General features: G+C 39.6%; 10 protein-coding genes across 10 annotated transcripts; 4 read left to right on the plus strand and 6 right to left on the minus strand.

Moving 5' to 3' along the window:
- Positions 1-523: 523 nt before the first annotated feature.
- On the minus strand, positions 524-4,145 carry LOC9328904 (uncharacterized protein At1g04910). Its single transcript, XM_021012928.1, has 10 exons — positions 3,447-4,145; positions 3,164-3,233; positions 2,982-3,049; positions 2,781-2,869; positions 2,484-2,681; positions 2,145-2,349; positions 1,872-2,039; positions 1,481-1,648; positions 1,214-1,404; positions 524-1,120 (listed from the first exon to the last, which is right to left on the minus strand). The coding sequence occupies exons 1-10, from the start codon at positions 3,822-3,824 to the stop codon at positions 970-972; spliced, it is 1,686 nt and encodes a 561-aa protein (XP_020868587.1). The 5' UTR covers positions 3,825-4,145; the 3' UTR covers positions 524-969.
- Positions 4,146-4,579: 434 nt separating this feature from the next.
- On the minus strand, positions 4,580-5,588 carry LOC9328905 (10 kDa chaperonin, mitochondrial). Its single transcript, XM_002892797.2, has 3 exons — positions 5,388-5,588; positions 5,161-5,300; positions 4,580-4,855 (listed from the first exon to the last, which is right to left on the minus strand). Exons 1-3 carry the CDS (start codon positions 5,490-5,492, stop codon positions 4,804-4,806), a joined length of 297 nt encoding a protein of 98 aa, XP_002892843.1. The 5' UTR covers positions 5,493-5,588; the 3' UTR covers positions 4,580-4,803.
- A 400-nt stretch (positions 5,589-5,988) lies between these two features.
- LOC9328906 lies at positions 5,989-7,234 on the minus strand. Its single transcript, XM_021012929.1, has 4 exons — positions 6,982-7,234; positions 6,800-6,881; positions 6,558-6,674; positions 5,989-6,319 (listed from the first exon to the last, which is right to left on the minus strand). The coding sequence occupies exons 1-4, from the start codon at positions 7,098-7,100 to the stop codon at positions 6,269-6,271; spliced, it is 369 nt and encodes a 122-aa protein (XP_020868588.1). The 5' UTR covers positions 7,101-7,234; the 3' UTR covers positions 5,989-6,268.
- A 208-nt stretch (positions 7,235-7,442) lies between these two features.
- Positions 7,443-8,994, plus strand: LOC9328907 (serine carboxypeptidase-like 50). Its single transcript, XM_002890036.2, has one exon. The coding sequence runs from the start codon at positions 7,522-7,524 to the stop codon at positions 8,857-8,859; it is 1,338 nt and encodes a 445-aa protein (XP_002890082.1). The 5' UTR covers positions 7,443-7,521; the 3' UTR covers positions 8,860-8,994.
- Positions 8,995-10,180: 1,186 nt separating this feature from the next.
- LOC9326145 lies at positions 10,181-10,824 on the plus strand. The gene has a single exon (XM_002890037.2). The coding sequence runs from the start codon at positions 10,211-10,213 to the stop codon at positions 10,640-10,642; it is 432 nt and encodes a 143-aa protein (XP_002890083.1). The 5' UTR covers positions 10,181-10,210; the 3' UTR covers positions 10,643-10,824.
- Positions 10,825-10,917: 93 nt separating this feature from the next.
- On the plus strand, positions 10,918-12,100 carry LOC110224980 (F-box protein At1g15015). Its single transcript, XM_021013273.1, is given in 2 exon segments — positions 10,918-11,081; positions 11,083-12,100. Coding segments are annotated over 2 exon segments (357 nt in total). The 5' UTR covers positions 10,918-10,946; the 3' UTR covers positions 11,305-12,100.
- Positions 12,101-12,312: 212 nt separating this feature from the next.
- Positions 12,313-15,764, minus strand: LOC9326147 (sulfhydryl oxidase 1). The gene is made up of 11 exons (XM_002892799.2): positions 15,185-15,764; positions 14,954-14,978; positions 14,775-14,867; positions 14,411-14,592; positions 14,181-14,244; positions 14,016-14,084; positions 13,858-13,934; positions 13,627-13,771; positions 13,492-13,532; positions 13,257-13,403; positions 12,313-13,184 (listed from the first exon to the last, which is right to left on the minus strand). The coding sequence occupies exons 1-11, from the start codon at positions 15,394-15,396 to the stop codon at positions 12,653-12,655; spliced, it is 1,587 nt and encodes a 528-aa protein (XP_002892845.1). The 5' UTR covers positions 15,397-15,764; the 3' UTR covers positions 12,313-12,652.
- A 1,212-nt stretch (positions 15,765-16,976) lies between these two features.
- On the plus strand, positions 16,977-19,662 carry LOC9328908. Its single transcript, XM_002890039.2, has 6 exons — positions 16,977-17,693; positions 17,773-17,996; positions 18,097-18,346; positions 18,796-18,881; positions 18,970-19,061; positions 19,229-19,662. The coding sequence occupies exons 1-6, from the start codon at positions 17,493-17,495 to the stop codon at positions 19,456-19,458; spliced, it is 1,083 nt and encodes a 360-aa protein (XP_002890085.1). The 5' UTR covers positions 16,977-17,492; the 3' UTR covers positions 19,459-19,662.
- Positions 19,528-21,012, minus strand: LOC9326148 (protein NtpR). Its single transcript, XM_021011624.1, has 2 exons — positions 20,001-21,012; positions 19,528-19,910 (listed from the first exon to the last, which is right to left on the minus strand). The coding sequence occupies exons 1-2, from the start codon at positions 20,919-20,921 to the stop codon at positions 19,644-19,646; spliced, it is 1,188 nt and encodes a 395-aa protein (XP_020867283.1). The 5' UTR covers positions 20,922-21,012; the 3' UTR covers positions 19,528-19,643.
- Positions 21,013-21,780: 768 nt separating this feature from the next.
- LOC9328909 (auxin-responsive protein IAA34) lies at positions 21,781-23,351 on the minus strand. Its single transcript, XM_002892801.2, has 5 exons — positions 22,998-23,351; positions 22,719-22,871; positions 22,447-22,587; positions 22,170-22,278; positions 21,781-22,086 (listed from the first exon to the last, which is right to left on the minus strand). Exons 2-5 carry the CDS (start codon positions 22,861-22,863, stop codon positions 22,020-22,022), a joined length of 462 nt encoding a protein of 153 aa, XP_002892847.1. The 5' UTR covers positions 22,864-22,871; positions 22,998-23,351; the 3' UTR covers positions 21,781-22,019.
- Between the last annotated feature and the right edge of the window lie 73 nt (positions 23,352-23,424).

A 23,424-nucleotide genomic window follows, 5' to 3' on the forward strand; every position in this document is an offset into this window, starting at 1 on the left:
TGTATAAATACTCATTGTCTCTGAACATAATAAACATCAATTCTACAAACATTTTTACAGAGCAGCTTCCGTCACGTGTCCAGCCTTCAGCACAATGCCCTTGAAATTCGATTGTGAGCTGAAGAATAATGTCTCCATCGTGTTTGTACTGTACAATGTACATGGCCAATTGGCACCATTTCAAATTCAATAATGATTGCCAAAATACTACTTTATTGACAAAATTGCCCCCAACTATGGTTTTAGTTTGAACATTACAGAGAAAACACAAAACATGCCTACATAGTATGTTAACCAACCGTGGAATAAGCCTGTAGTTTCATGTGTTAATCAAACTCATAGTCATACAGAGCGACGGATGGCCTTTTTAATACCATTTTTTGTTGGTAATTAACAACGACGAATATTATTGAAGATCTTATTACTAAAACATGGTTTTAAACCCAAAAAAAAAAAAAACATTGTTCTAGGCCTTGTTTTCGTAGGAAACAAAAAATTTGGATACACCACATTCACTTGGAAGAACCATAAGAAAAAATATTTAAATAGAATGTAAACAAGATTAAACCAAAAGGAACCAATCAATGTACAAAACTTTTCTGGCAGCTCTCTTCTCCCCTATGATCTACATTTATTTCTGGGCAAACCCAACACTAGACACCAAATATACAAAACTCCAACTTTTCAAACTGCAAAAAACACAAATGAACAATCCAAATGATATCCTCTTCGCCCAGAAACAAACGTTGAATCTCCGTGGGAGCTAGTCTCAGTTTCTCGTGTTAGATACATCAGCTTCAATATGTCAAAAAATCTCCCCCAAGAAGAATTCTTGGGAAGTCTTCTCTGTCTCTCTCTCTCTCTCTCACTCTCGCTCTGTTTGGATGCGGATGTGGCCAAAGAATTGAAAGAATTAGCAACACATGTAAATAAAAGAATGCATCAGAAGATATCCAGTAAAAGAATGTGTCAGGTGGCTGATGCTGTTGTTTTGTTCTTCCGGCACATGCAGTCAGGGCAAGGGAATATGTAAATGGAGTCACTTGATCGTTTCAGCTCAAACCCCTTGGAGTCACTATGGGACCTCATGCTTAGCATTTGCCGTTTAAAACTTTTCCATCTGCCGGTAATATCAGAAACATCCATTGAGGGACCAACCAGATACTATTAACCATAAAGCATGTTTGTAGGTGGAAGAGGTGAGAGTCGTTACCCCAACTTGGGATTGTCAAAGAGTACGGCTAACTTTCGCTTGTCTGGCCGAATCGTCTTTGAATGTCCTCCAAACAAATACCTCCTATGCCCCATGAGGAAATGAGGGAAGTTTCCACCTTGTGTTGTCACAAATACCTCACTGTGGAGACACACCGTGTAATCTACTGCAGCCATTCTCGAGGAGAAGTTCTGAACACAGACACATAAGTTTACAAGTCAGAAAAGACTTATCCTGGATGAGCAAACATTTGAAAACCATAGAAACCTTAAAAGGAGCCAGTTCTTCCTCAGAAGCAAGCATCTCCTTCGTCTGTAGATTAGGGAACATCTCGAGTAGTGGAGCCATAGTTCTATTTGCGCTATATATCGGGCCAGCGGCAAGGTATATATATGTACTTTTGTTGAAGCCCATTCCTCTAAGCATCAAACCAACCTGATAGGTGTAGAAGAGCAAAAATTGAACCGACATCAGCAAGTTACTTTACTCACATCATTGCTCACAAGGGTTAGCACTTTCCACAACTACTCTGATTATTCCACTGCAGTGTCCATGGATGAATATAATACAACAATATTCTCGTAATACTAACAGTTAATATAGACCATAATGGTGGATAGGTAGAGCAGTATCCAGATTCAAAAGAATTTATGCTTACCTCTAAAGGAGTTAAAGGGCATTTCCCATTGAGCCTGTTAGCTCCTGGTCGTATCACACGGCCCGGTTTTGTGAACTTCCCTTTCCATCCTCGTTCTCTCGCAGCAATCATGTCTTGTTTTTCTTGGTCTCCACCATCAAATACACAACAAGAGAACGCGACCATATCCTGCAACATATAGTGTATTATATCTCTCACCTTAGACACAGATCTGTTTTCAGAATAAGACAAGTGGAAAATTCGTGAAGTGTTTCTCCTTTACAGGTAACAAACCTCTTCAAAACGAAGATGCACGGAAACATATTTCCCGGCGTTGTTTGCACTAAGCTCCTTCATTTTGTTCACCAATGTTTCACCTTGGGTCAGTATGGGTTTTGAAAATCGCAAGGCTACATTATTCGCCAAACATCTAAATCTCTGGACAGCTCGAGGAGCATCAAACGAAAGTCTATTTGCAAATGGGGAAATTCTTATAACCCTGTGCCGTTAATAGACAACAAATAATTCAAAACCCGTGTACTATAACAGATAAAAAATCCTTACACAAAAACAAGACAGCTTATTATGGAAACTAACTTTTACAGTATTAGTTAATAAAAAAGTGTGACTCACTTTTCTTCAAGCAGCTTTGGCAGGACTGAGTCCCGGTAATAGGAGGTGGGTGCCCATGCTTTAACTCTGAAGTTGTAGACATTTGTCAAGTTATAGTCAAAACGCTCCATTAAGTATTCAGGAACTGTATCGACCACCCGCACATCATTTGCTAAGGTATCAACAAAGTATTCCTCATCATAGATGTCCCCAAATTTGCTGCAAGGAAAACTCTCTGTCAGCATGTAGTTGAAACAGGGGTGGCTTTGCTAAAAATATACAACACCAGGAGAAGATAAGAAAACAAATATCCGAAACCTCGGATCTTTCCATATGCTGTGATAGTGAAAGTTGGGAATTACAAGGGTCGCATTAAGGTAGCCTGCCACAGCAACCGCATTGCATATCTAAGCAAAACATGGCAAAGACTAGTCAACAGCTTCACCTTAGACAAGGTTGCCAGACACAAGCAAGAAAGGCCTGGTTGAAAAAAATCAATTTGATGTAAAAAGAACCTACCGAAGTCCGTTGCTGATTCAAGCCTCCATTTGCCTCAATGAATATGAAACCATTAGACTCAGGTAAAACTACAATTGTCAACACACAAAACAAAAAGAAAACCTCATTGATTCAACAATGCTGTAACTTATATTGCATAGGACAAGCACACTAATGAAGAAACTACGAGAACTATGTAATACCTCCAGTAGATTTGTTCACACATGGCTTCCATTCTACACCTTTATAGGAACGCTTCCAAATTGTTGATATCTAAAATGAATACAATTGCATTGACGATACATGAGAAAGGAGAACAAGTAAACAACAAGTATCTTATACAAGCAAAGTAGGGACAATAATGATAAACAAAATTATGCATTCTCCTAAACATCGAGAGCTGAAATTATCTTTAGACAAAACAATGGCCACATTCTCCAAAAGATATCACAATAAGCGGTGGGATAAAACGGAGGCAAACCTCACCGCATCAGCCGTGGTATTATCGGCCTCAATCTCGCCGCGAAGCCTAGCGTAAACCTGAGGGCTCCTATAGACAGATCCCGGAGCAGGACGGCGGTGGATAATGGGAGAGGCATCAAACGACGCCGCGTGTAGGTGAAAAAGCATACAGGAGACGTAGATGAGAGGAGCGAATAAGAGAATTCCCTGACGCCGGAGAAGAACCGATAAAAGGATCCATGAGAGACGGTGAGCGACGGTCCGACTTTGCTGTTGTACGGAAGCGGAGGATTTAGACCGGCTACGGCAGAGATGAGGAGACGTCGGCGGAGAAGGGGTAGTGTGATCGCTTCCCGGAAGCCGATTTTGAATCGACAGATCTCTCTCCACCTGGGAAATCATTGTTTCCCTTCTCTCTCTCTCCCTCTCCTTCGTCAATGCTCTACGCCACTAACGATATAATGCATTGCTTGGAACAATGGCAGGTGGCAAACGCTGATTGAACGGATTTATCCCGGCGGCGAAACTGTGAGTGAAGTAAGAGAGAGAGAGACTTTTATTTATGTTTATGTATGCGCTCGTGCGGTGGAAGCGTGACCGATTGATCACATGCACTTAGTATTTATTTGGCTTCTTATGTGTTTTTAGTTCTTTAGTCTTTTTCTTTCTTCAATTCTTTGATTTGCGTTTAGTGGAAAACTTTTGTTAATGTGAGAATTCAATGCATCTGTTTCTGTTTATGGTCTAATTTGTAATTGAAGAGAGAGATGTCCAAATATAGCAATTTGTTGATATACACATTTTTCAATTTTTGGTTAGAAAGATGGAATATTTGAAATCAACCAACCTATACTAAAATTGAAGTTGCGACAAGACAATACTAAAGTTGTATTAACATCTAAACGAGTAGTTACCACTTACAAACCTAGATTAGAATATTCCAACCACTGTGCAAAGGAACTCAGAAGACACCAATTTTCAGAATGCCAAGACATGGTCCTGTGTTAAGATGCCGATGCTATAGAAGAAATCATGCGGTCAAATTAGCTTGTTTCTCTAGTTATAGCTTGAGCAAGAATAAGTAAAAGTCAACTAAGCTATCGTTTACATTGGCTATTGAAGTTGCTGCCTAAACGTAGACGAAAAGCATCAACAGATTATGAAAAAACACAAAATATTAGAATCAGAAGATGCAACACTTGGGTTACCCATATGATTGATGAACAATTCAAAGACAATTCTTAAAGATAAATTCAATGATAAACGACAAAGTCCAACCACATCTTCAAGATAAACTAACTTATAAAATAACTCCTCCAGACATAACACAAACGCACGCCAACATGAACCTTCGTGGTTGAGTTAGCCAACTTTAGCCTTTTTAATCCTCGTGCAATGTCCCCAAGACGTCCTCATCCCGGAACAGATGGTACCTGCATCCATCACACAAAACATAAGTTCCTCAATTGGGTCATATCCTACATATATGTAAATGTGGTGTTGAAATTGGCATTCTTAACACAATTGATATAGAGTTTTAACGAGCTCTGTTACTGAATTTCCAATTATCTTCACACACAATCTTACAGGTACTTCCCTTAATCCCCCTAATCTAATTAACTGATAATGATTCCTGAATAAGATTATCTAAACATCAGGGTTCAATTAGATCAAATCAATAGTCTCATGAATTTTATCATAATACTAAGGCAATAAGAAAGAATCGGGTTTAACTTACTCGTTCTCGCCGAGCTTGACCTGGGTACCACCGTACTCTGGAAGAAGAACAGTGTCGCCTTCCTTCACAGAGACCGGAATCAATTTCCCGTCTTTATCCCTTGATCCAGGTCCAACAGCTATCACCTTGCCGGAGTTCAGCTGCAATCACCCAAGAAATGTTCATCGAGTTCAGATCTTTGAGGCGGAAATCACTAGAATCAAATCGTGAAATCAAAGCTCTTTTACCTTGGAGGATTTCTCAGGGAGGAGGATGCCGCTTTCGGTTTTTGCAGGCTGGATGACTCTCTGCACCAAGATGCGGTTGAACGTTGGGATGAGACGCTTCATCATTTCTCAATTCTTCTTCTCTCGGATAATGAATCGGGATTTTCTAGGGTTTCTGAGGTTTTAATTGGGGAGAGACACAGAAGAAGAGGGAAGAAGATTCTAGATCGTAGGGTTTAGCGTGGCGGAAAAGGCCAAGGGTTTTGGGTGTAATTCGCACTTATTTGGGCCTATAATATCCTGATATCTCTTTAATGGGCCTGACCCATTTGTACACGGAAACATAGAGCTCTCTGTGTGTTGCGTATATTGTGGAGCTCCACTTTGCTAAGTTTTGGATGCATTGAATTACTTTTAACAGAAATCATAGAACAGAAGACCTCTAAGAACATGATGAAGAATCCCATTGATATTTTGTTTACATCACATCAGGAACAAGATGTTTCTCTTTTGAAGATTCTCCCTGGATGAGGTGGGGTAGGGAAGTTCTTTACATCGCTGCAGTGGTGACATGGAATTTTGGTTTACGACCTTAGTTTATTCTTTCAGACGATTAACGATAGAGTTGCTTGTTCACCTAGCAAGTGGTGGAAGTATTATCACATGGGAAATGGGATACATCATGGGAAATAAGGTGCTCAAATGATATAACAACGTTGTGCCAATCTGCTTTTGCGGACATTTTATGATTTATACACCACACATGCTCTTATTTTTCTTAATACAAACTGAATAGTCTATCTCCCGATTTATATCATCGCCTTACAAATGTTCCAGATACCCGGGTTCGCCTTTGCTATAACAAGATTGGATACAAAGCTAAGAAAATTGAGTTGACGCCACTAGCCACTTCCATCGAGTTGGCCTTGAGAAAGAAGGTGAGCCATGTATTGCTGCATTCACAATCAAAAGAGCTCAACACATAGTTTTGTATTTCCAAGAGTTCTAACCCCACATGATTCGACAAACATTTCTATGGTGAAATTGATCTTACTAGTATGGCACTACAAAGTATGTATGTACCATCTAAATCCTAGACTAACTAGTATTTATGGAAATTGAACTTCAACACAGTATCATCCTTATGTTAAGCAAAATTAAGACCATTTAAGAGAGATTGAAGAAACTTACGGAGTGATAAACGTATGGAGATTTTCCCTGGCGCTCAAAATGCTTAGCCATTATGCAGAACTCGACAGGACCCCAATCCTCAGATTCATAGCAATTCCCAAGCGCCGCTTTGTACAGCTTTACACCAAAAAAAAAAAAAAAACATTTCATCAAAAACTTCCACACAAAAATATCTAATCACAGAGAACAAATCATCTCTAAACGACAAGTCAAATGTCTCAGGGAGAGACAAGGGATACAACCTTTGCCGTGTCGGTTAGAAGTTCAGTGCCGGCAGGATAAGATGCATAAAACTGGTCGCCCCTGGAATATCCTGCTCTTGTTCTGCAAACATCCGAATCCGTATATTAAAATCAAACAAGAAGGAAAGAACAACTAAATGAAGCAAACTGAGATCGGAGGATAAACTTCTGAAGACAATTACGTGTTGTTCGTATAGAAGAATGTGAGGGCAGCAGTGAAGCAGTAGAATCCGGCGTAAGAGACAAAACGCCGTAGCTTCTGGATCTTTAAAACCTCTGCACAAACATCCAAGACCGTCATCTTCACCCTCGGAAATTCAACTCACTCTAACGGTGTTAGAAAAGCTATGGAAGTTCTTTCAGGTATTATGTCGAACACCTTGTGATCACTTTACCAAAAAAGAACCTCACTCGAGATTCGCAAATTGGCGAAGCAAATGGTAAACATCAATCAGGCTCTTATTGTCCAACATATTATGGGCCTTGCGGAGCTTTTTCATTTTGGGCCATTAAATTTAGAATTATTTTTTTTTTACAGATTACGAAAAGCATCTTTGACAAGAAAATAAAAAAATTAAACAAGTCAGTTAAAATTTATTAACCACGTGTTGACAGAAAAAACATAAAAAAATACATGTTACTAGCCACGTTACAAGACAAAACAAAACACAAAATAATTCAAAGGGATCTTTATGTAAAGGCACTACGAGCTAGTGGCGATAATGGAGCACGGCCCTACATTCTTCTTCTTGCTTTCCACTCTCGTCCTCGCCGTTTCCGTTAAGTCTCCTCCGCCTCCTCTATTTCCCGATGAAGCTCTCCCCACTAAATCCGGATACCTTCCGGTTAAACCAGCCTCAGGCTCCTCCATGTTTTATGCCTTCTACGAAGCCCAAGAGCCGACCACACTTCTCCCCGACACTCCGCTCCTCGTTTGGCTCCAAGGTGGGCCAGGCTGCTCTTCAATGATTGGCAACTTCTATGAGCTCGGTCCTTGGCGCGTTATGTCAAGCGCCACTGAGCTTGAGCGCAACCCAGGCGCTTGGAACCGTCTCTTTGGGCTACTCTTCGTGGATAACCCTATAGGAGTCGGATTCAGCATCGCCTCCTCTAAACAAGACATACCCACAAATCAGAGACAGGTCGCTGAGCATCTTTACGCCGCTCTTGTGGAGTTCCTTGAGCAAAACCCAGGCTTCGAAAACCGACCGGTTTACTTCACTGGCGAGAGCTACGCTGGTAAGTACGTCCCGGCCATTGGATACTATATCCTTAGAGAGAAACCCAATGGGAAAGTTAATCTAAAGGGCCTAGCCATTGGAAACGGGCTGACCGATCCCGTGACCCAGGTCCAAACCCATGCGGTCAACGTCTACTACTCGGGTCTGGTCAACGCAAAACAGAGAGTTGAAGTGGAGAAAGCGCAGGAGATAGCCGTAGCTCTCGTGAAGTCACAGAAATGGCGTGAAGCAGCAGACGCGAGGACCGAGCTGTTGACGCTACTAAGTAACATGACAGGACTCGCGACGCTCTACAACACGGCACGTTCGATTCCATACAGAACAGACCTCGTGTTGGACCTTCTAAACCGGAGAGAGGCTAAACGAGTTTTGGGAGTGAGCGAAACGATGCGTTTTGAGGAATGTAGTGATGAAGTAGAAGATGTGTTGCGAGAAGATGTGATGAAGAGTGTAAAGTTCATGGTGGAGTACGCATTGGAGAGGACTCAAGTGTTGCTGTACCAAGGAATGCTTGATTTAAGAGACGGCGTCGTTTCGACGGAGGAGTGGGTGAAGACTATGAACTGGTCGGTGTTGGGGATGTTCTCGACGGCGGAGAGGAGGGTGTGGAAGGATGAAGACGGTGCGGTCGTTGGGTATGTTCAAAGATGGGGGAATTTGTGCCACGTGGCGGTTTCAGGAGCTGGACATTTTGTTCCGACAGATAAAGCTGTTAATTCAAGGGATATGATAGAAGGCTGGGTTTTGGGGAAAGGATTGTTCGGTGGTAATGAAGATATGAAGCAGACAATTTCGTCGAGCTTTTACAATTCAATCTAGATAAAGGTTGTGTGTACTTGTACCAGTTCTGTGTTAGTCAAAATAAGATTCAGATTCTAAAATTGTACTAGTTCTGGATTTAGATTGTACGTCATGTTCTCAAATTCAGTCCGGTACGAATTGGTAACTTTTATCTCCGGGGTATTATCATTAGGCTGATCTCTGAAGTCTGAAACTTTCTCAACAAAAATGTAGCACTGACTCAGATTTAGCTGTTTTCGTAAAAATAAGAAGCTTTGAAAGTATAAAAATTAATGAGTTTTATAAACATGTAATGGCGATTGGAGGCGGGATTGTGATTGAGATTCAAAGTGATTGAGTAGAAAAACTACACAAACACAGTGAAAGCACAGAGAAACCCGTACTATGAAGCCATTTTTGCTTTAGGGAAGAAGAGGGAGGGCACCCCGTAGAAAACCTACAGGTATTTCAGAGCTATTTATCAAATCTCTCCCCTGTTTTTTTGCCTCTTTCCCAATCCATGTTTCTATGAAAAACAGAAAGAAAAATAATAGTGATCATGAAAAATAAATCTTTAGCCAGCCTAATCGTTTAGAGAATAAGAACAATCAAAACGAAAACTGAAACAAAATTCATCGCAACTCTAATGACGGCTTCTTCTTGTGAAACTTGCAGATTTATAGTGCGAAATTAGGAGATTTAGGGCTCACGATACATTTTAGTTGGGCCGAATTTATGGTTCACAGTTCGTAACTATTAAGCCCATTGGGCTATTGTGATAATCCGTGTCCATCGTTTGACCTACTACAGTTTATTATGCTTATATCATCACCATTGTTAGAACGAAACGAACGAACAAACAAACAAACCAAAAACTTGACATCACTACACCATTATTTCTTAAATTAATGTTATAGTAGAAGTATGAAAGAACCCCATGATTAATGATAAATTAATCATATGGATCGATTCGTACGTTTTTTGGATGTAAAATAAACATAAACAAAGGAGAGGTCAATGGGACATATAAATTATTGGTTTATAAATTGTGAGGATAGTACATTAATGCGATTGACATTTAATGATATCTTCAATTTAACACCCATCATCTTTTTCATGGGAACTTCAAGTTTAATGTAATCTTTGATTTGGCCGTGTCGACAAATTTGTAAAAGACGTGTAAAGCTGAAATTGAGAAGAAACAAAGGTGAAATTGTAAGGAAACGTGATGGATGGTGACCCCATCGATACTACGATAAGGTAACGCGCTAATCATATTTTATTGCTTAAAGCCAAAGCAACCTTAGCCGTTTTTATTTAATATTTTATCCAAATGATTCCCTTATAAATAAACGCCCAATCACACCACTTGTCTCCTAAGCAACAGAACATGGAAACTATACTGATCATCTCCTCGTCGCCACTCAGGTTCCATCCATTGAGGACATCACAAAAGATCGCCACCGGAACCAAGAGAAGACGAACCACCACCGTGTGTGCCGACTACTACAGAGGAGGAAGAACGGTGGACGAGAACATGGTGGTTCTTAGGAAACGGATCCATGAGATGAAGATGGTTGAACGCAACTATGAACCTCCTTCTCATTGGATGCAATGGGAAAAACGTTTATACTGCGACTACGACGCTACTATATGTGACGCTCTCTCTCTTCTCCAAACTTTTCTTATGAACTCTCGTCCCAGCGTCGCGTTTGGAACGTTGCTTCTTCTGCTCGTCAGCGTTCCCGTCTCCTCTGCCGTTTTAGCGTTTCGCATCCTTGATATAACTCTTTGGCTTTTGGACGCCGCTCACGTAGTATGATCCGTAAATATCTTTGTTCTTTTATCTCGAAACTATCTTTGTTATTCTATCTCGAAATTAAGTATTTATTTTCCAAAACTAAAAAGGAAATATTTATTTTCAACATTCATAGAGAAATCCTAGGATATAATCAGGATTTTATTTAAAGAATCCTTATTTCATCTGGTTTGGGAAAACAAAAATAGAAGAATCCTTGTTTCATATGATTTAATTAGGTCGAAAACAAAGTAATCAGTGTATATATAAACTCAATGGAGAGTCATCAAAGAGTACGTAGCAAATAAAAAAGAGACGAGACAATTCAATGGAAGTAACGTTACCACATGATGTGGTAGAAGATATTCTTGAACGACTTCCCGTAGAAACACTCGTTATATTTAGACGCGTTTGTAGCACACGGAGATCCACTATCGAGTCACAACGTTTCAAGGAGAGACATATATATGATTCGTGGACAGTTACTCGAAGATCCCGATATCCTCCTTCGCGGGCGTTGGGATTCTCGCAATCTACCCAACAATGTTTCTCTAATGACATTGACGTTTGACTCATCAACTACGCCGGTTTCTTTCAAGACTCAAACTATACCGGGAAGAGCCAACTTTTTTAAGTCACTCAAAGTTGCGATGGTCTCGTGTGCATATACGATCTTGAGAGTTTGATGTGTGTGATGAATCCGGCGACAAGATGGCAGAGAAGTCTTCCACAGCCAGAAGTGCTTCAACAATATCAATCGTTTGATAGTTTGATACACAAATTCCCTTCGCTTGGGTTTGGTAAAGACAATATCAAAGGCATATACAAGATGTTATGTCTATATAAGTTCTACAATTCAAACTACACAACATGCGAGCTTTTCTGTTTTGCCACCAATACTTGGAAACACATGAAGATCATTCCTCCTTGTCAAATACTATCTTCCGAGAGGCCAGTCTATGTAGACGGATTACTTTACTGGTTAATCTACGGAAATCAAGAGAGGGATACGGTAGTGGACATACTATGTTTTGATCTTCACACGGAAATATTTAGTGTCATGTCATATAGTCCGGTTGGCAAAACACTTCATCCATTGGTCGAGATGAGCAGTCTCGATAACCGGCTCTGCCTGTCCGTGCAGACGTTGACAGGGCTAGATGTATGGTTGGCAACAAACCATATATGGAAAAAAGCATATATAATCGATAATCCTTTAGGCCCCTGGTTGTGTACAAATCTGGTCGATGGCTCCAGTAAGCGTTTTGGGAAAGAAGAAGAAGAAGAGGTTACTGATTTATGATTCGAACATGGAGGCTACTGGTTTAGTGTTATATGATATGAGTCAATCAGAAAGAACGTTTCCTAATTTTTGTTTATCATTCCAAAACGGAGAGACACCCACTACTTATTTCCCAAGCTTAATCACTATTTAAATTTTGACATAGTTAATGAAATTGTGACGTTAGACCTGCTTTTGTATTTTTGATGATCATCTATTAGTTGAGTTATTGCCTTATTGGATCTTTTTCCGTTCCATCATCAAGGATTTCTCAAAAAAAAACAAAAAAAACAATCTGGTTCTTTGTGATTCTGTTGTTGTCCGTGTGTGGTTCTGACTTCTGACTACAATGTCAGTGTTTTGGTTTTCGTATGAACAAACTACTTCCACAAAGAAACCCAACCAAAACCAATTAAGAAATGTTTTTAAACGGCAAACAGACTAAAAAGCCGTTGATATAGATGCTACAGATGAAGATGGTAACAATAATGAAAGGCGAGAGATTCGATAAGACTCCACAAAGGAGCTATTCTGGTTTGACATAAAGATATAGAAGGGTGTATTGAATATTCCAAAAATTCGAAGAGAAGAATCTATACAATCTGTAAGAGGAGAAGAGAGAAAAGAGACCTGAAGCAGGCGACTTTGGCATCTCAACCTCAACGTCTTTGTATCTGTTGTCTGTAAGTTACAACAAAAACAAAGCTCAGTTTCAGAATGTTAAACCATGTGAGCTTTTTCTTTAAGTTAACTCATCTCTCCTTTTCCCTTTCACTTTCAGTGTTACTGAATGTGTTCATAACCATATAGTTACTATTATATCTCTTTAAATAGTGTGGATTGTGGTAATACTTCCGGTTCTTCTGCTGCGTCCTCCAGTAGCAGGCGAGCGCCCCAAATGCGCAGCTTGCAAGTGCTATGGCCAATGCAGCTCCCACTGGCACAACCAGAGCGTTGGTCGGTACTGCCATCTCTTCTGCAGCTGCAACCACCTCCTCCTTGCTCACACTGTCACCATTTTTTTTGTAAACGGACACCAGTTTCTGTCCATAGTACTTCTTCAAGAATTTGTAGACTTCATCATGATCCCAGTCAATGTTTTTCTCGGTGCTCGAAAGATAACATGACGGGCAAAGCTTCTTTGGTGGCCATATCATCTTTGGGAACTTGGGGTCTCCTGTTCCCAGAGAATCTTCGTCCTTCTTGAGTCTCTCATTGACCTTGTTGTGTGTGCTCCACAGCCACAAGACGATATCACGGGCCTTTTTAAATGGAGTTTTGACGCTGTCAGTGAAACACATAAGCTGTTAGATGTGATAATCGAGCTTGTTAACCAACCCCCGGATATGTCTTTACCTTAAGCACATGTCGTGAAAATGCCGACGGCAATCATCACACATGAAGAAGTTGTTTATGAACTCACAAATGGCCGTGAATGCAAACTGACTTTCTCCATCCTTAATCCTCACTGAAAGCGAATGCATTAAAACCCATAATCCGCAGCTGCAGCCAAAATATTTTGATAAGAGTCCATGAGCTTCTGCTTGAATCATACAAAATATGACAACAGATTAATTTTGCAGAAGACTACCTGAATCCCCTGGTTTCGTTTTTGCTGCCACGGCAAAACCTCTGCCAAAGTATGATTACGTACAGAAAACAGGAGAATCAGATTTCTGTGTTTAAGCACAGGAAAAAAGAAAGTGGTTGGTTGGGCGGCACTCACGTAGTATCCACGCGGAACATCCTTTCCACATATATGGAAGTTTCGTAGGGTATCTTTCCCTCCAGATTCCTGGTCATACGAGCATTCGCCCGACGGGCATAAATCATCAAAATTCACAAGAATTTCAGCGCTTCCCGTACGGCACCTATAGAAATTTTCAGCATCTGATTAGACATGAGAGAAAAGAGTGAGTAGCAAATTGTAAATGGAAATTTGAACATGAGATACTACCTTCTTGAAGGATGATGTGCCACTAAAAGCTGCAGAAACCTAATAAACGAAGCACTGGTTTCAGATGACTTGATTGCCTGTGGCCATGAACACTACCCATAAACAAGGCTGAAAGGGATTTAGTTGCATACAACAATAAAGCAAAAACTCTTCTCTACCTTATGTGACAAAATGATATCAAAAGCTTCTTCAGTTGCCTCCTCAATGTCAAATATGGCCTGAGAAATCTGAGATAAATCAACAACCAGATCTATTTAGTGTGTTGGAATTAAACCAAATGCTTCCACAATAGCAAAGTGGGGGCAGAACACATTCTGAGATACCTGTTCCTGGTCAGATATATTTGTCAAGAGATTTCCAAATTTCTGATCATCTAAGCCGTAAGAGCTGCACAACATCAACAAGAAAACATACTTCAGTATGATGTTACCCAAGTGAATAAGTTACAGGGGTTTCATATTAGCCAACACAGAGACATAGAATTCTGAATTCTAACACAATAGACATGACTTTAACTTAAAATGGTAGACATGAAATTTCAGTGCACACATACCTGCCTATCTGCTTGTTGATCCAGTTCAACAAAAGATCAGCAGTGCGCCATTCATCGACTACGCTTATCTCACTTTTCTCTTGTTTAGGTCCCCAGCTGCCACCAACGAACTTTTTAGGAGGAGCCCAAAAGAGCATTGGATAATGATTGATGGAGAACTTGTCACAAAGCTTTACATTCATCTGCGCTGCCATAAAATTCATAACGAACAATTAGAATGAAATAACTATACACAACCCAATAAGATATAGTTTTCGAGCCCCACTTTCTGACTCACACGATCCACATGAAGTAAGAGAAAAACAAAGAAAGAAAGTTCAAGATACACGTTGTCTCTATAAAGCAGGAAAATGGCGCCAAGTACCTTTATCGCACAATCAACTCTGGTCATCAAAACAACACCAGGATGTACTGCGTCTGCTCCATTGAAGAGCCTTGCAACTTTTTCATAATGTGGCTGCAGATTCACGCATTGAATATAAACAACATTGACAAGAGAAGGCATTGAATAACGAAGGAGAAGACATTGAATGGCGTTGTTACCTTGTAGTTTCTACATGCAGGACACCTAGAGCCAAACAAAATTATGGGTCAATGTCAGTACTACATTCTATTGGATGGTAAAGTTAAGTTATTTCCGTATAAATCTCACGGAATTGGATAAATGTAAAGTCAGATTCGAATATGAAGAACACTTGCAACAAGATCCAGTTCTAAACAAACCAAAAGTTGAATTTTTTGATTCTGATTTTTCACGGGAGAAAGAAAACTGACCAGTGAGCGAAGAACTCTAAAACGGCATATTTGGCGGGTGAATCTTGGAAAACTGAATCAAAGTTGGTAGCGTTTAATTCGAGAGCGTTGTCTTTCTGATCGGAGTTGTTACTGCCGATGTCCCGGAGAATCGAGCGCGATCCCGGTGAAAACGACGCCGCAGCTTCAAGGCTCACCAGACCCACGAACAAAAACAAGTGAATCAACGCCATTAAATCGAATAAAGCATACAAAATTGAAGCTTGATCCGAATGAGAGGGAAGATCTAAGAGCAAAAAGAGCTTCCCTCCTTGTTCCGTTGAGAAGCGAAGGTCTCTGGTGTTTATTACGACGTCGTAACGCTTTGACCGGCGTCGATACTTGTTATCCTCCGACAACTTTCATACTGGGCTTTATTATAACGTTATAGGCCCATTACTAATTTCCATTTGTGTTTGTGTTGGTTTTTCCTTGTTGACCCGCCCAAAAAGAAAGAATTTGAATCTAGATAATGCTAAATTAAATTCTCTCTTGTAGTCAAATAAAACAAAAGTTGGCAATTTTGTTTGGAAATCAGATGAACCGTTTGTTTTATCCAATAGAAAACTTATGGAATTGTCTTATTTGAGATGTTATTGTTTTGTGATTTCAGATTGGATAATACTACAAAAAAACATTTGTTGGTGTTATTATTATTATTTTTTTTTATTTTTTTTGTTGGTGTTATTATTTGTAAATAAAGGTCTTATAACGGAGTGGAAAAAGCGCCGGGGAACGACGTAGCGAGTTAGGTCATGGGACGATTGTTGTCTACGCGCCACCGAGTGAGAAGAAAACAAGAGGTGAGTGAGCAACGGCTGAGTCAGCATAATCCTTGGAAAAAATCGACAAAGTGACTCCAACCACAAGTCAACACCATCTGTCTTAGTCACGAAGAGACACACATATACACCTCACACTCGTACATTTAACAATTTTAACACATAGCTTCTTATATTATTGCCACTTCTCTTGCACTCTTCTTCGTTATCAATTGTTTTTAGTGACCATCTTGGTACGTGGAAAAAATGAATCGATCATGTGCACATCCTCTACCCCTAATAATTTTTTTTTTTTTTTTGAAAAATCCTCTACCTCTAATAATAATATCACTTAAATAAGAATGCAATAACACGGTCCACGTGCATGAATTCATTTTTCTGATATAAATTGCATTCGTCTGACATGTATTTGGTTCCCTGATTTGTTAGAATTGATAATTGAGAACCAAATTAGGATATACTATTCTCAACTCCTGCCTCGATTTACATTGAAGTTTCATTGTAAGCATTACCTGAAAAAAATGAAACAAATTATAAAGTTAGTTATTTGTAAATATTTGTCTGATCTCCACCTTAAATCTTATTTTTTTTTTTTTAATTATTCTGTGGATTAAACACTCAAAAGGATGAAATATTAACAACCATTCTTTATTTTTGGCAAGTATATACTGAGAGAATTTTTCGAAGTCCAATTTAAAGATTCTATTATGCTAAATTTTTCTCACGCAGCAATAGCATTAGTGTCCACCGCTTTTGTTAGATATGCCCTTTAACTATGCGAATTTCCCACTTATTTTTTTTTTTTTGTTTTAAAAATCATAATATAACCCAATAATTTCAATTTAGGACATCATAATATACATAATTTAGCTTCAGTTAATTTTTTAAATTTGATTCAAATTTGTTAGAAAATTACTCAAAGTGGTTTTCTAAATCATCTTACAGACTAAAGGGTTGAATTCAACTAATTTTTTGGGTGTATTTTTTGACAACGAAAAAAAGTGGGGCAAGAAGTAATAAAGCATGGAGTATAAGGGTCCAATTATGCAAACAAAATAAAAAGAGGAAGGAGGTGCTTCAATCATTTTATTAAAGAGTCCCCTTTTATTGACTCTCTCTTTCTCTCTCTCTCTCTCTGCTTGTATGAACCAATAATCTTGTTTCTCTTCATTTGCTTCAATCCTCTTGAAATTCTCAGCTTCCATTCCTGTTTCCTTCTATCCTCGTTACCTTCATTTTTGATTCGCACGCTAATCTTCCTCTGCTTTGCTAGATATTCGGTTGTGGGTTTTCTCTTTGGTCGATTTCTCTGTTCTCAGAATCTCCGATTAAGCTGCTTCGTAATCTCTTGTCTGTATACTCGCGTTTATAAACTTTTCCAGCGTTTATTTAGATAGGTGATTCAAGTACGACTAGTGAGAGGAGTGTTTTTGCTGACGAAAGCGGAAGCTTTTGTTGCCGTTTGATTCCGTTCAATCTGATTTGTGGTGTCTGAGTGAAGAAGAGAGATGTTGGGAGCTGGATTTCAGTTGACTCAGCTTCAGAGAGCTCAAAGCGACGTCTTTTATGGCGGCAGATCGATTCACACTAAGGAACGCGAGAACGGCTCTGCATTGCAGAAACACCATGTTTCTGAGGCTTCTTCAAGTAATGTGGAACGGTTTTTGGAGTCGGTGACACCATCTGTGCCGGCTCACTATTTTTCTAAGGTTTGTTTCAACTTATCAAGTCAATACCTTTTTTAAAAACAATAACTTTAAGTAGCTCTTTCGTCTAATTGATGTGTAGACAACAATAAGGGAAAGGAGAGGCAGTGACATTGAGTCGCAAGTTCCTTACTTTGTTCTTGGGGATGTATGGGAATCGTTTGCAGAGTGGAGTGCTTATGGCATTGGAGTTCCTCTCACTTTGACTAACAATAAAGATCGAGTCTTTCAATATTATGTGCCTTCCCTTTCCGGTATTCAAGTATATGCTGATTTTGATGCTTTAACTTCATCTCTTCAAGCAAGGTAAGAACTGTTCAAGGTTATGTGAAGTGCTTTCAGTCTATAAAGCTTAAGTCTTGTCTTTCTATAAGAAATGTGGGTTGTTCTGTTTATCAATGTGCAGGCGGCAAGGGGAGGAGAGCGAAAGCGATTTCAGGGATTCAAGTAGTGAAGGAAGCAGTAGTGAATCCGAAAGAGGACTTTCTTATCCAAAAGAGCAGATATCTGCTAGAATGGACAAACTCTCGTTAAGAAAGGAGCATCTCGAAGATTCATCTAGTGATGATGGCGAGCCTTTAAGCTCTCAAGGTCGTTTGATATTTGAGTATCTTGAACGTGATCTTCCTTACATCCGTGAACCCTTTGCCGACAAGGTTTGTTTATTTTAACTCTGACATGTATCAAGTTATTAAGGCATTTGCAAAAGTTATTAGAAACCAAAAGGATTCAATAATCTTGGTATGATGTTAAATGTCTCATATTTTGAAATAAATTTTGCATGAGGCTACACGGAAGTTAGGTATTGAAAGATGTATTTATTGATGTTTTGAGCTTCTTTTGTAATTTTTACTGTTATCAGATAAGTTGTGACTTTCAAAAGCAAACAGTTCAAGTAACATCAAAGCTTTATTTATGAAAGTAATGCTATTTAATCAAATGCAACAACTCTTCCGTAGTTGTTCCAAAGCATTTAGGACTATCAACTGACTGTGTAAAGTTCAAATGCTGTCTAGTGACTGATCCAATTCTTGAATTTTAATACGCCGCCAATTCTTAAATAATGCAATTCCAATAGCTCTCTGATACAATGCTACCATTGCAGATGTCTGACCTTGCCTCTAGATTTTCCGAGCTGAATACGCTGAGAAGCTGTGATTTACTACCTTCAAGCTGGTTTTCTGTGGCATGGTATGGGTTCTTTGTGACATGCGTATGTGCTTTGTTCCACATTACCCTATCGTCTCTCTTAGAATCTATTACTCTACTACTTTTGCAGGTACCCAATATACAAGATACCCACAGGACCGACCCTCAAGGATCTGGATGCTTGTTTCTTGACTTATCATTCCCTTCACACACCCTTTCAATGTAAGATTGGTGTTGAGCATTATTTATAGTAAGGGACACTAGTTCATTATTCTAACCATGGCCACATCATCAGAATTTGTATGTTTCAAATGATCCTAGAATAACAGCTTTTTAAGTAAAGATACATTCACTATCTATCTAAATATATCTATCTTCGGCTCTTGTAGGTCCAGGAGTTACAACAGGGTCTATGCATGTGGTGCAGCCAAGGGAAAGTGTTGAGAAGATGGAACTGCCTGTCTTTGGTCTCGCCTCATACAAGTTGAGAGGTTCTGTATGGACAGGCTTCAGGGGCTCTGGACACCAGGTCGCGAACTCCCTCTTCCAAGCCGCAGACAATTGGCTGAGGTTGCGTCAAGTCAACCATCCAGATTTCATCTTCTTCTGCCGCCGGTAATGATATGATTATACTATGATGACGAAAAAGGATATAGGAAGTTATAAAAAAGGAACTCTTTATGATTACTGTCCTGAGGAAACCATACATATAGGATACCGTCAAAAGTTTTCAGTTGGTAGCTTCTGTAAGTGCACGGAATGCTAGTTTTCTTATTATGTGTAACACTGTTTTTGCAATAAAAGCTAATAGTTGAGAAAAAAAGAGGATTCAATGGTCCTATCTGTGGCTTCGGGTTCTAGTAGTTTCCTCTTGATGGCATCGGAGCAAAGACGAGCCATCATATGGTGGAAGGAAAGTAGATCAGACAACCGCTCCGCGGAAAATTTGTCCATTGCTCTCTCTTGCTCCTCTTTCCTTTTCATCCGTTTCATATACACACATGAGTTCCTCACCGTCGCTCCCATCTGCTTCAGCCTATTCTCTTGTTGCTTGCTTAGAACCGTATTTGCCTGCATGATTCATTCACCCATGTCAGAAAATCCAATCATGAATGGCAAAACATAAAGCCTGTATGTATGTATACCAAACGAATCTCTAACCTCTAGAAACTCGGCTTGGGAGAAGCTTTTGACGAGCGTCGTTGTCTTTCTCTTCATCTCCATCTGTGTTGCGTTTACTTGTTTCTTCTGAAATGCGATCACAGCTTTCACAAACTCCTGATAAACTAAAGCGCAGCCTGGATAATCAAACTCATCAGAGCCCGAAAGCCTCATCCTCTCGGGATGAAACTGCAGACCCATCAAGAATTGACCTTCCTTTGGATCATAGCGATTCGGATCATAAAATCCTTCAATCAAACCATCAGGAGCGTAAGCCATGGGCGCAAAACGTTGCGCCAGTCTCTTCACACCTTGATGGTGATACGAGTTCACCATTATCTCCATCTCCTTGAACAGCGTATGCAACGGCGTCTCCTCCACGATTCTAGCCTCGTGCCTGTGTCCATCGTAGTTGTCATAATCTATATGCTTAGTCGTCGTTGTTGTAGTTCCGAGTTCTTTGTCGATGTCTTGGTAAAGAGTTCCACCTGCGGCAACGTTGAGAATCTGAGAGCCACGACAAATGCCTAAGAAAGGAATGTTTCTTTCAAGACAGAGTCTAGCTAGGGTCAGTTCAATGCTGTCTTTCTCTCGGTCGATGGTCATGTCCCCTGCATGCACCTTCTTGATCTCCTCCATGTCTTCCGGTGAGAGACCTGAGGATTCTGCGTCGGCATAGAGAGAAGGATCTACATCTTCTCCTTCGCAGAGAAGGACGCCATGGATGGGCTCGAAGCTCTGGAGCATAGAATGGATCCCATTGACACGAGGCACGATGACAGGGACGGCACCGGAGGAGACAATGAGATCGAGATGGTATTCTCCTACGAAGTCCACGTACTTGTTCTTACGGAGAGTCCGACGAGAGACGATGAGAACTCTGGGGTGAATCTTGGGCGAGAGATCATTAGCGACCACCATTTTTATGTACTAATTTTAATTCTCTTTTTCTTGTTTGTCTTGTTTGTCTTGTTTATGTCTTAATTCTCTCTTTCTTATTTGTATGGTTATGTCTTAATTCTCGTTCTTTATTTATAGATTGGAAATGAGGCGTCGAGGCGCAGCGTCCATACAATGTACACACTCAAAGCTGACGCACACTTTGTGTTATCTGTACGTTTTTGGTCAAACCTTTCTGATTGGATGCTGACATGGACTTGTCTGGATATTCCAAATTATTCCTTCTTTTGATTAGGTTATTAAACAAAAAAAAACGTTTTCTTAGTAATAAATGGGGTTCGTTCGTATATGGATCAGATTAGTTTTTTAAGGAGGATTAGATATGAATGGATGACTCATTGACTTGTAACAATATTAGGCATGCAGAGCATATATGTATATCTATCTTTATTTTATACTATACATATATGCATGTCTTTCTGTATTTGAAGGATGTTGAATTAACTATGGAAATCACGTCATCCTAATCAGCCACCGGTTCAGTCACTCATACGTGTAAGATAACGTCGTAGACTTTCAACAAATCCTTATGAATGAAAATGTAAGAAGAAAAAGATCACTGTTGTTGCCGGAGTTGAGCTCTATTGTCTTCACAAGGACTTCAATATCTTACTCACTATTCGTTTATGCGGATTATGAATTGAAAAATTGAAAGATAAATGGACCATTCTCCATCGCATAAGAGATTTATTTAGACCACCATCCTAAAACTAGGATGGTTCACAATTTCTTAGTATCATGGTAAAACGAGAATCTAAACGGCAGGACATATGCGAGCTCTAGTCAGGATTTCACCTAAAAAAGTAGTAAGCGAAAATCATGCTTTAGACACAAGTCTTGTTCGTGGTTCTTTCTTTATTTCGAATAATCGTATGCAAAGTTACATTTACCTCTTTTCTTTTGTTTCGTTTCCCATTCAAGATTCAGAAATCAGAGCTGACAATTGGAAACTAGAACAAAGAGTGAAGAAAGAGAGGAGAAGCTAATAAGTTTTTGAACTTAAAACGAAACTAGAACAAAGAGTGAAGAAAGAGAGGAGAAGCTAATAAGTTTTTGAACTTAAAACGGAAGTATAACATCGTTTCTTCTTGTGATTCTCAGCCGCTCCACGGTTTCTATGAACTCACTGTCATATTCAAATCACAACACATGTAAACGCTTTATTTCAGTGATTTACAAGTTTGTTTATAGAAAGTCTAAAGAGCTTACTTCCATGGAACATCCCCAACATTCCTCCAGATACCTTCTTCGTCTCTGTAGACCAAACAGAACTCAGACTCCATCTGGAACAATCTCAATCCCGACACACTCTGCATCCCTGCAGATTGTAATGATCATCCGGTATAAGCCTACTAAAACATTACTACTTACTCATCTTTGAATCCCAAGAGGAGTAAATATCTGAAAATAAGTCATTCAAAACTAAAGAAACAGGCACTTGCATCCCACCCAGCAGAGGAGAAAAAGCTTCCAATGAAAAGCTTACCAAACATGTCCTCGAGTTGATGAGCAAGAGTTGAATAGCCTCCATGATCAAGAACACATACCTTGCGACCTACCACAAACCCATCCATAGTGACCTTTACATAACCCCAATTCCGTCTGTATCCTTCATTACTACAATATTCTTTACCACATGAAATAAGTAAACATTGTCTCAGAGTTGAAAAATATCACCAAGAAATGCAAGGTGACGTATAACTTTAATTTTATGTTAATGTTAGCTGCTGAGGTAACGGAAGCAGCAATGAAACTCACTTTGGCCAGATGTATGGTAAATCTCATGTTGTATGGTTCTCAGGCTGAGACCTAAATCGATTACGCCACCACACTCCGTGTTCTGAGGGTAATATGGATGATACTTGGGAGAACTTGGGAAAACACCGTGTTGGTCTGAGTCCATTGTTTGTTCTATAACAAATACATATTCAGCACAGTGTGGATTTATATCAAGCAGCTAAGGCTAAGAGTGTCAGGAGAGTTAAGAGAGATAATCTTAGACAGGGAACAGACAAAAGACAAGAACCCATTACCAACCAGGAAAGGGTCAGTTTGTGGTCTTTTTGTTGTTTGTCTGATGCCACTAAGTGCAAGGGATGGGGAGGTCACCACAGGTTCAGATTTTGTAACACATACATTGCTGCAATATTTCTGGTCAGCCAACACAAAAACCTGAAATCATCAGTAAAGTCAGGATTGTACTATACTAATCACAGCAAGCAGATCTCTATCTAGTGAAGTGTCTCAATGTTATCAGAGAGTGTCGACAACTCATTGTCTCAAGTCAAAACCTGAAATCACTCAACAACAAACACGTTACAGAAGAAATAGATAATTCGTGCTCGAGAACTATGTAGGATGGAGAATTAACGAATTTAATTATGGACAGGGAAAGAAAAGAAGTAGGTATGGTCTTACACGATGGTAGAGAGACAGTATCTTTCATGAAAGAGAGCTCTGTTGT

The sequence above is a fragment of the Arabidopsis lyrata genome (genome assembly GCF_000004255.2).
Source record: "Arabidopsis lyrata subsp. lyrata unplaced genomic scaffold ARALYscaffold_1, whole genome shotgun sequence".
In the NCBI taxonomy this organism is placed as follows: Eukaryota; Viridiplantae; Streptophyta; class Magnoliopsida; order Brassicales; family Brassicaceae; genus Arabidopsis; species Arabidopsis lyrata.

Coding starts and splice junctions, on each gene's coding strand:
- LOC9328904 (XM_021012928.1), bottom strand. CDS start 3,824: ATGATTTCCCAGGTGGAGAGAGATCTGTCGATTCAAAATCGGCTTCCG. Junction 3,050..3,163: donor TGTGAACAAATCTACTGGAG/GTATTACATAGT, acceptor TGACAATTGTAG/TTTTACCTGAGTCTAATGGT. Junction 2,682..2,780: donor AGCATATGGAAAGATCCGAG/GTTTCGGATATT, acceptor TTTTCCTTGCAG/CAAATTTGGGGACATCTATG.
- LOC9328905 (XM_002892797.2), bottom strand. CDS start 5,492: ATGATGAAGCGTCTCATCCCAACGTTCAACCGCATCTTGGTGCAGAGA. Junction 5,301..5,387: donor TCCCTGAGAAATCCTCCAAG/GTAAAAGAGCTT, acceptor GGGTGATTGCAG/CTGAACTCCGGCAAGGTGAT. Junction 4,856..5,160: donor GTCAAGCTCGGCGAGAACGA/GTAAGTTAAACC, acceptor TGATGGATGCAG/GTACCATCTGTTCCGGGATG.
- LOC9328906 (XM_021012929.1), bottom strand. CDS start 7,100: ATGACGGTCTTGGATGTTTGTGCAGAGGTTTTAAAGATCCAGAAGCTA. Junction 6,675..6,799: donor TTCTAACCGACACGGCAAAG/GTTGTATCCCTT, acceptor TTTGGTGTAAAG/CTGTACAAAGCGGCGCTTGG. Junction 6,320..6,557: donor CTCCATACGTTTATCACTCC/GTAAGTTTCTTC, acceptor TTGTGAATGCAG/CAATACATGGCTCACCTTCT.
- LOC9328907 (XM_002890036.2), top strand. CDS start 7,522: ATGGAGCACGGCCCTACATTCTTCTTCTTGCTTTCCACTCTCGTCCTC.
- LOC9326145 (XM_002890037.2), top strand. CDS start 10,211: ATGGAAACTATACTGATCATCTCCTCGTCGCCACTCAGGTTCCATCCA.
- LOC9326147 (XM_002892799.2), bottom strand. CDS start 15,396: ATGGCGTTGATTCACTTGTTTTTGTTCGTGGGTCTGGTGAGCCTTGAA. Junction 14,979..15,184: donor TTAGAGTTCTTCGCTCACTG/GTCAGTTTTCTT, acceptor GTTTGGCTCTAG/GTGTCCTGCATGTAGAAACT. Junction 13,935..14,015: donor ATATCATTTTGTCACATAAG/GTAGAGAAGAGT, acceptor TCATGGCCACAG/GCAATCAAGTCATCTGAAAC.
- LOC9328908 (XM_002890039.2), top strand. CDS start 17,493: ATGTTGGGAGCTGGATTTCAGTTGACTCAGCTTCAGAGAGCTCAAAGC. Junction 17,694..17,772: donor CGGCTCACTATTTTTCTAAG/GTTTGTTTCAAC, acceptor ATTGATGTGTAG/ACAACAATAAGGGAAAGGAG. Junction 17,997..18,096: donor ACTTCATCTCTTCAAGCAAG/GTAAGAACTGTT, acceptor ATCAATGTGCAG/GCGGCAAGGGGAGGAGAGCG.
- LOC9326148 (XM_021011624.1), bottom strand. CDS start 20,921: ATGGTGGTCGCTAATGATCTCTCGCCCAAGATTCACCCCAGAGTTCTC. Junction 19,911..20,000: donor CCCAAGCCGAGTTTCTAGAG/GTTAGAGATTCG, acceptor TGAATCATGCAG/GCAAATACGGTTCTAAGCAA.
- LOC9328909 (XM_002892801.2), bottom strand. CDS start 22,863: ATGGACTCAGACCAACACGGTGTTTTCCCAAGTTCTCCCAAGTATCAT. Junction 22,588..22,718: donor TTACCATACATCTGGCCAAA/GTGAGTTTCATT, acceptor CATGTGGTAAAG/AATATTGTAGTAATGAAGGA. Junction 22,279..22,446: donor TCAACTCGAGGACATGTTTG/GTAAGCTTTTCA, acceptor TACAATCTGCAG/GGATGCAGAGTGTGTCGGGA.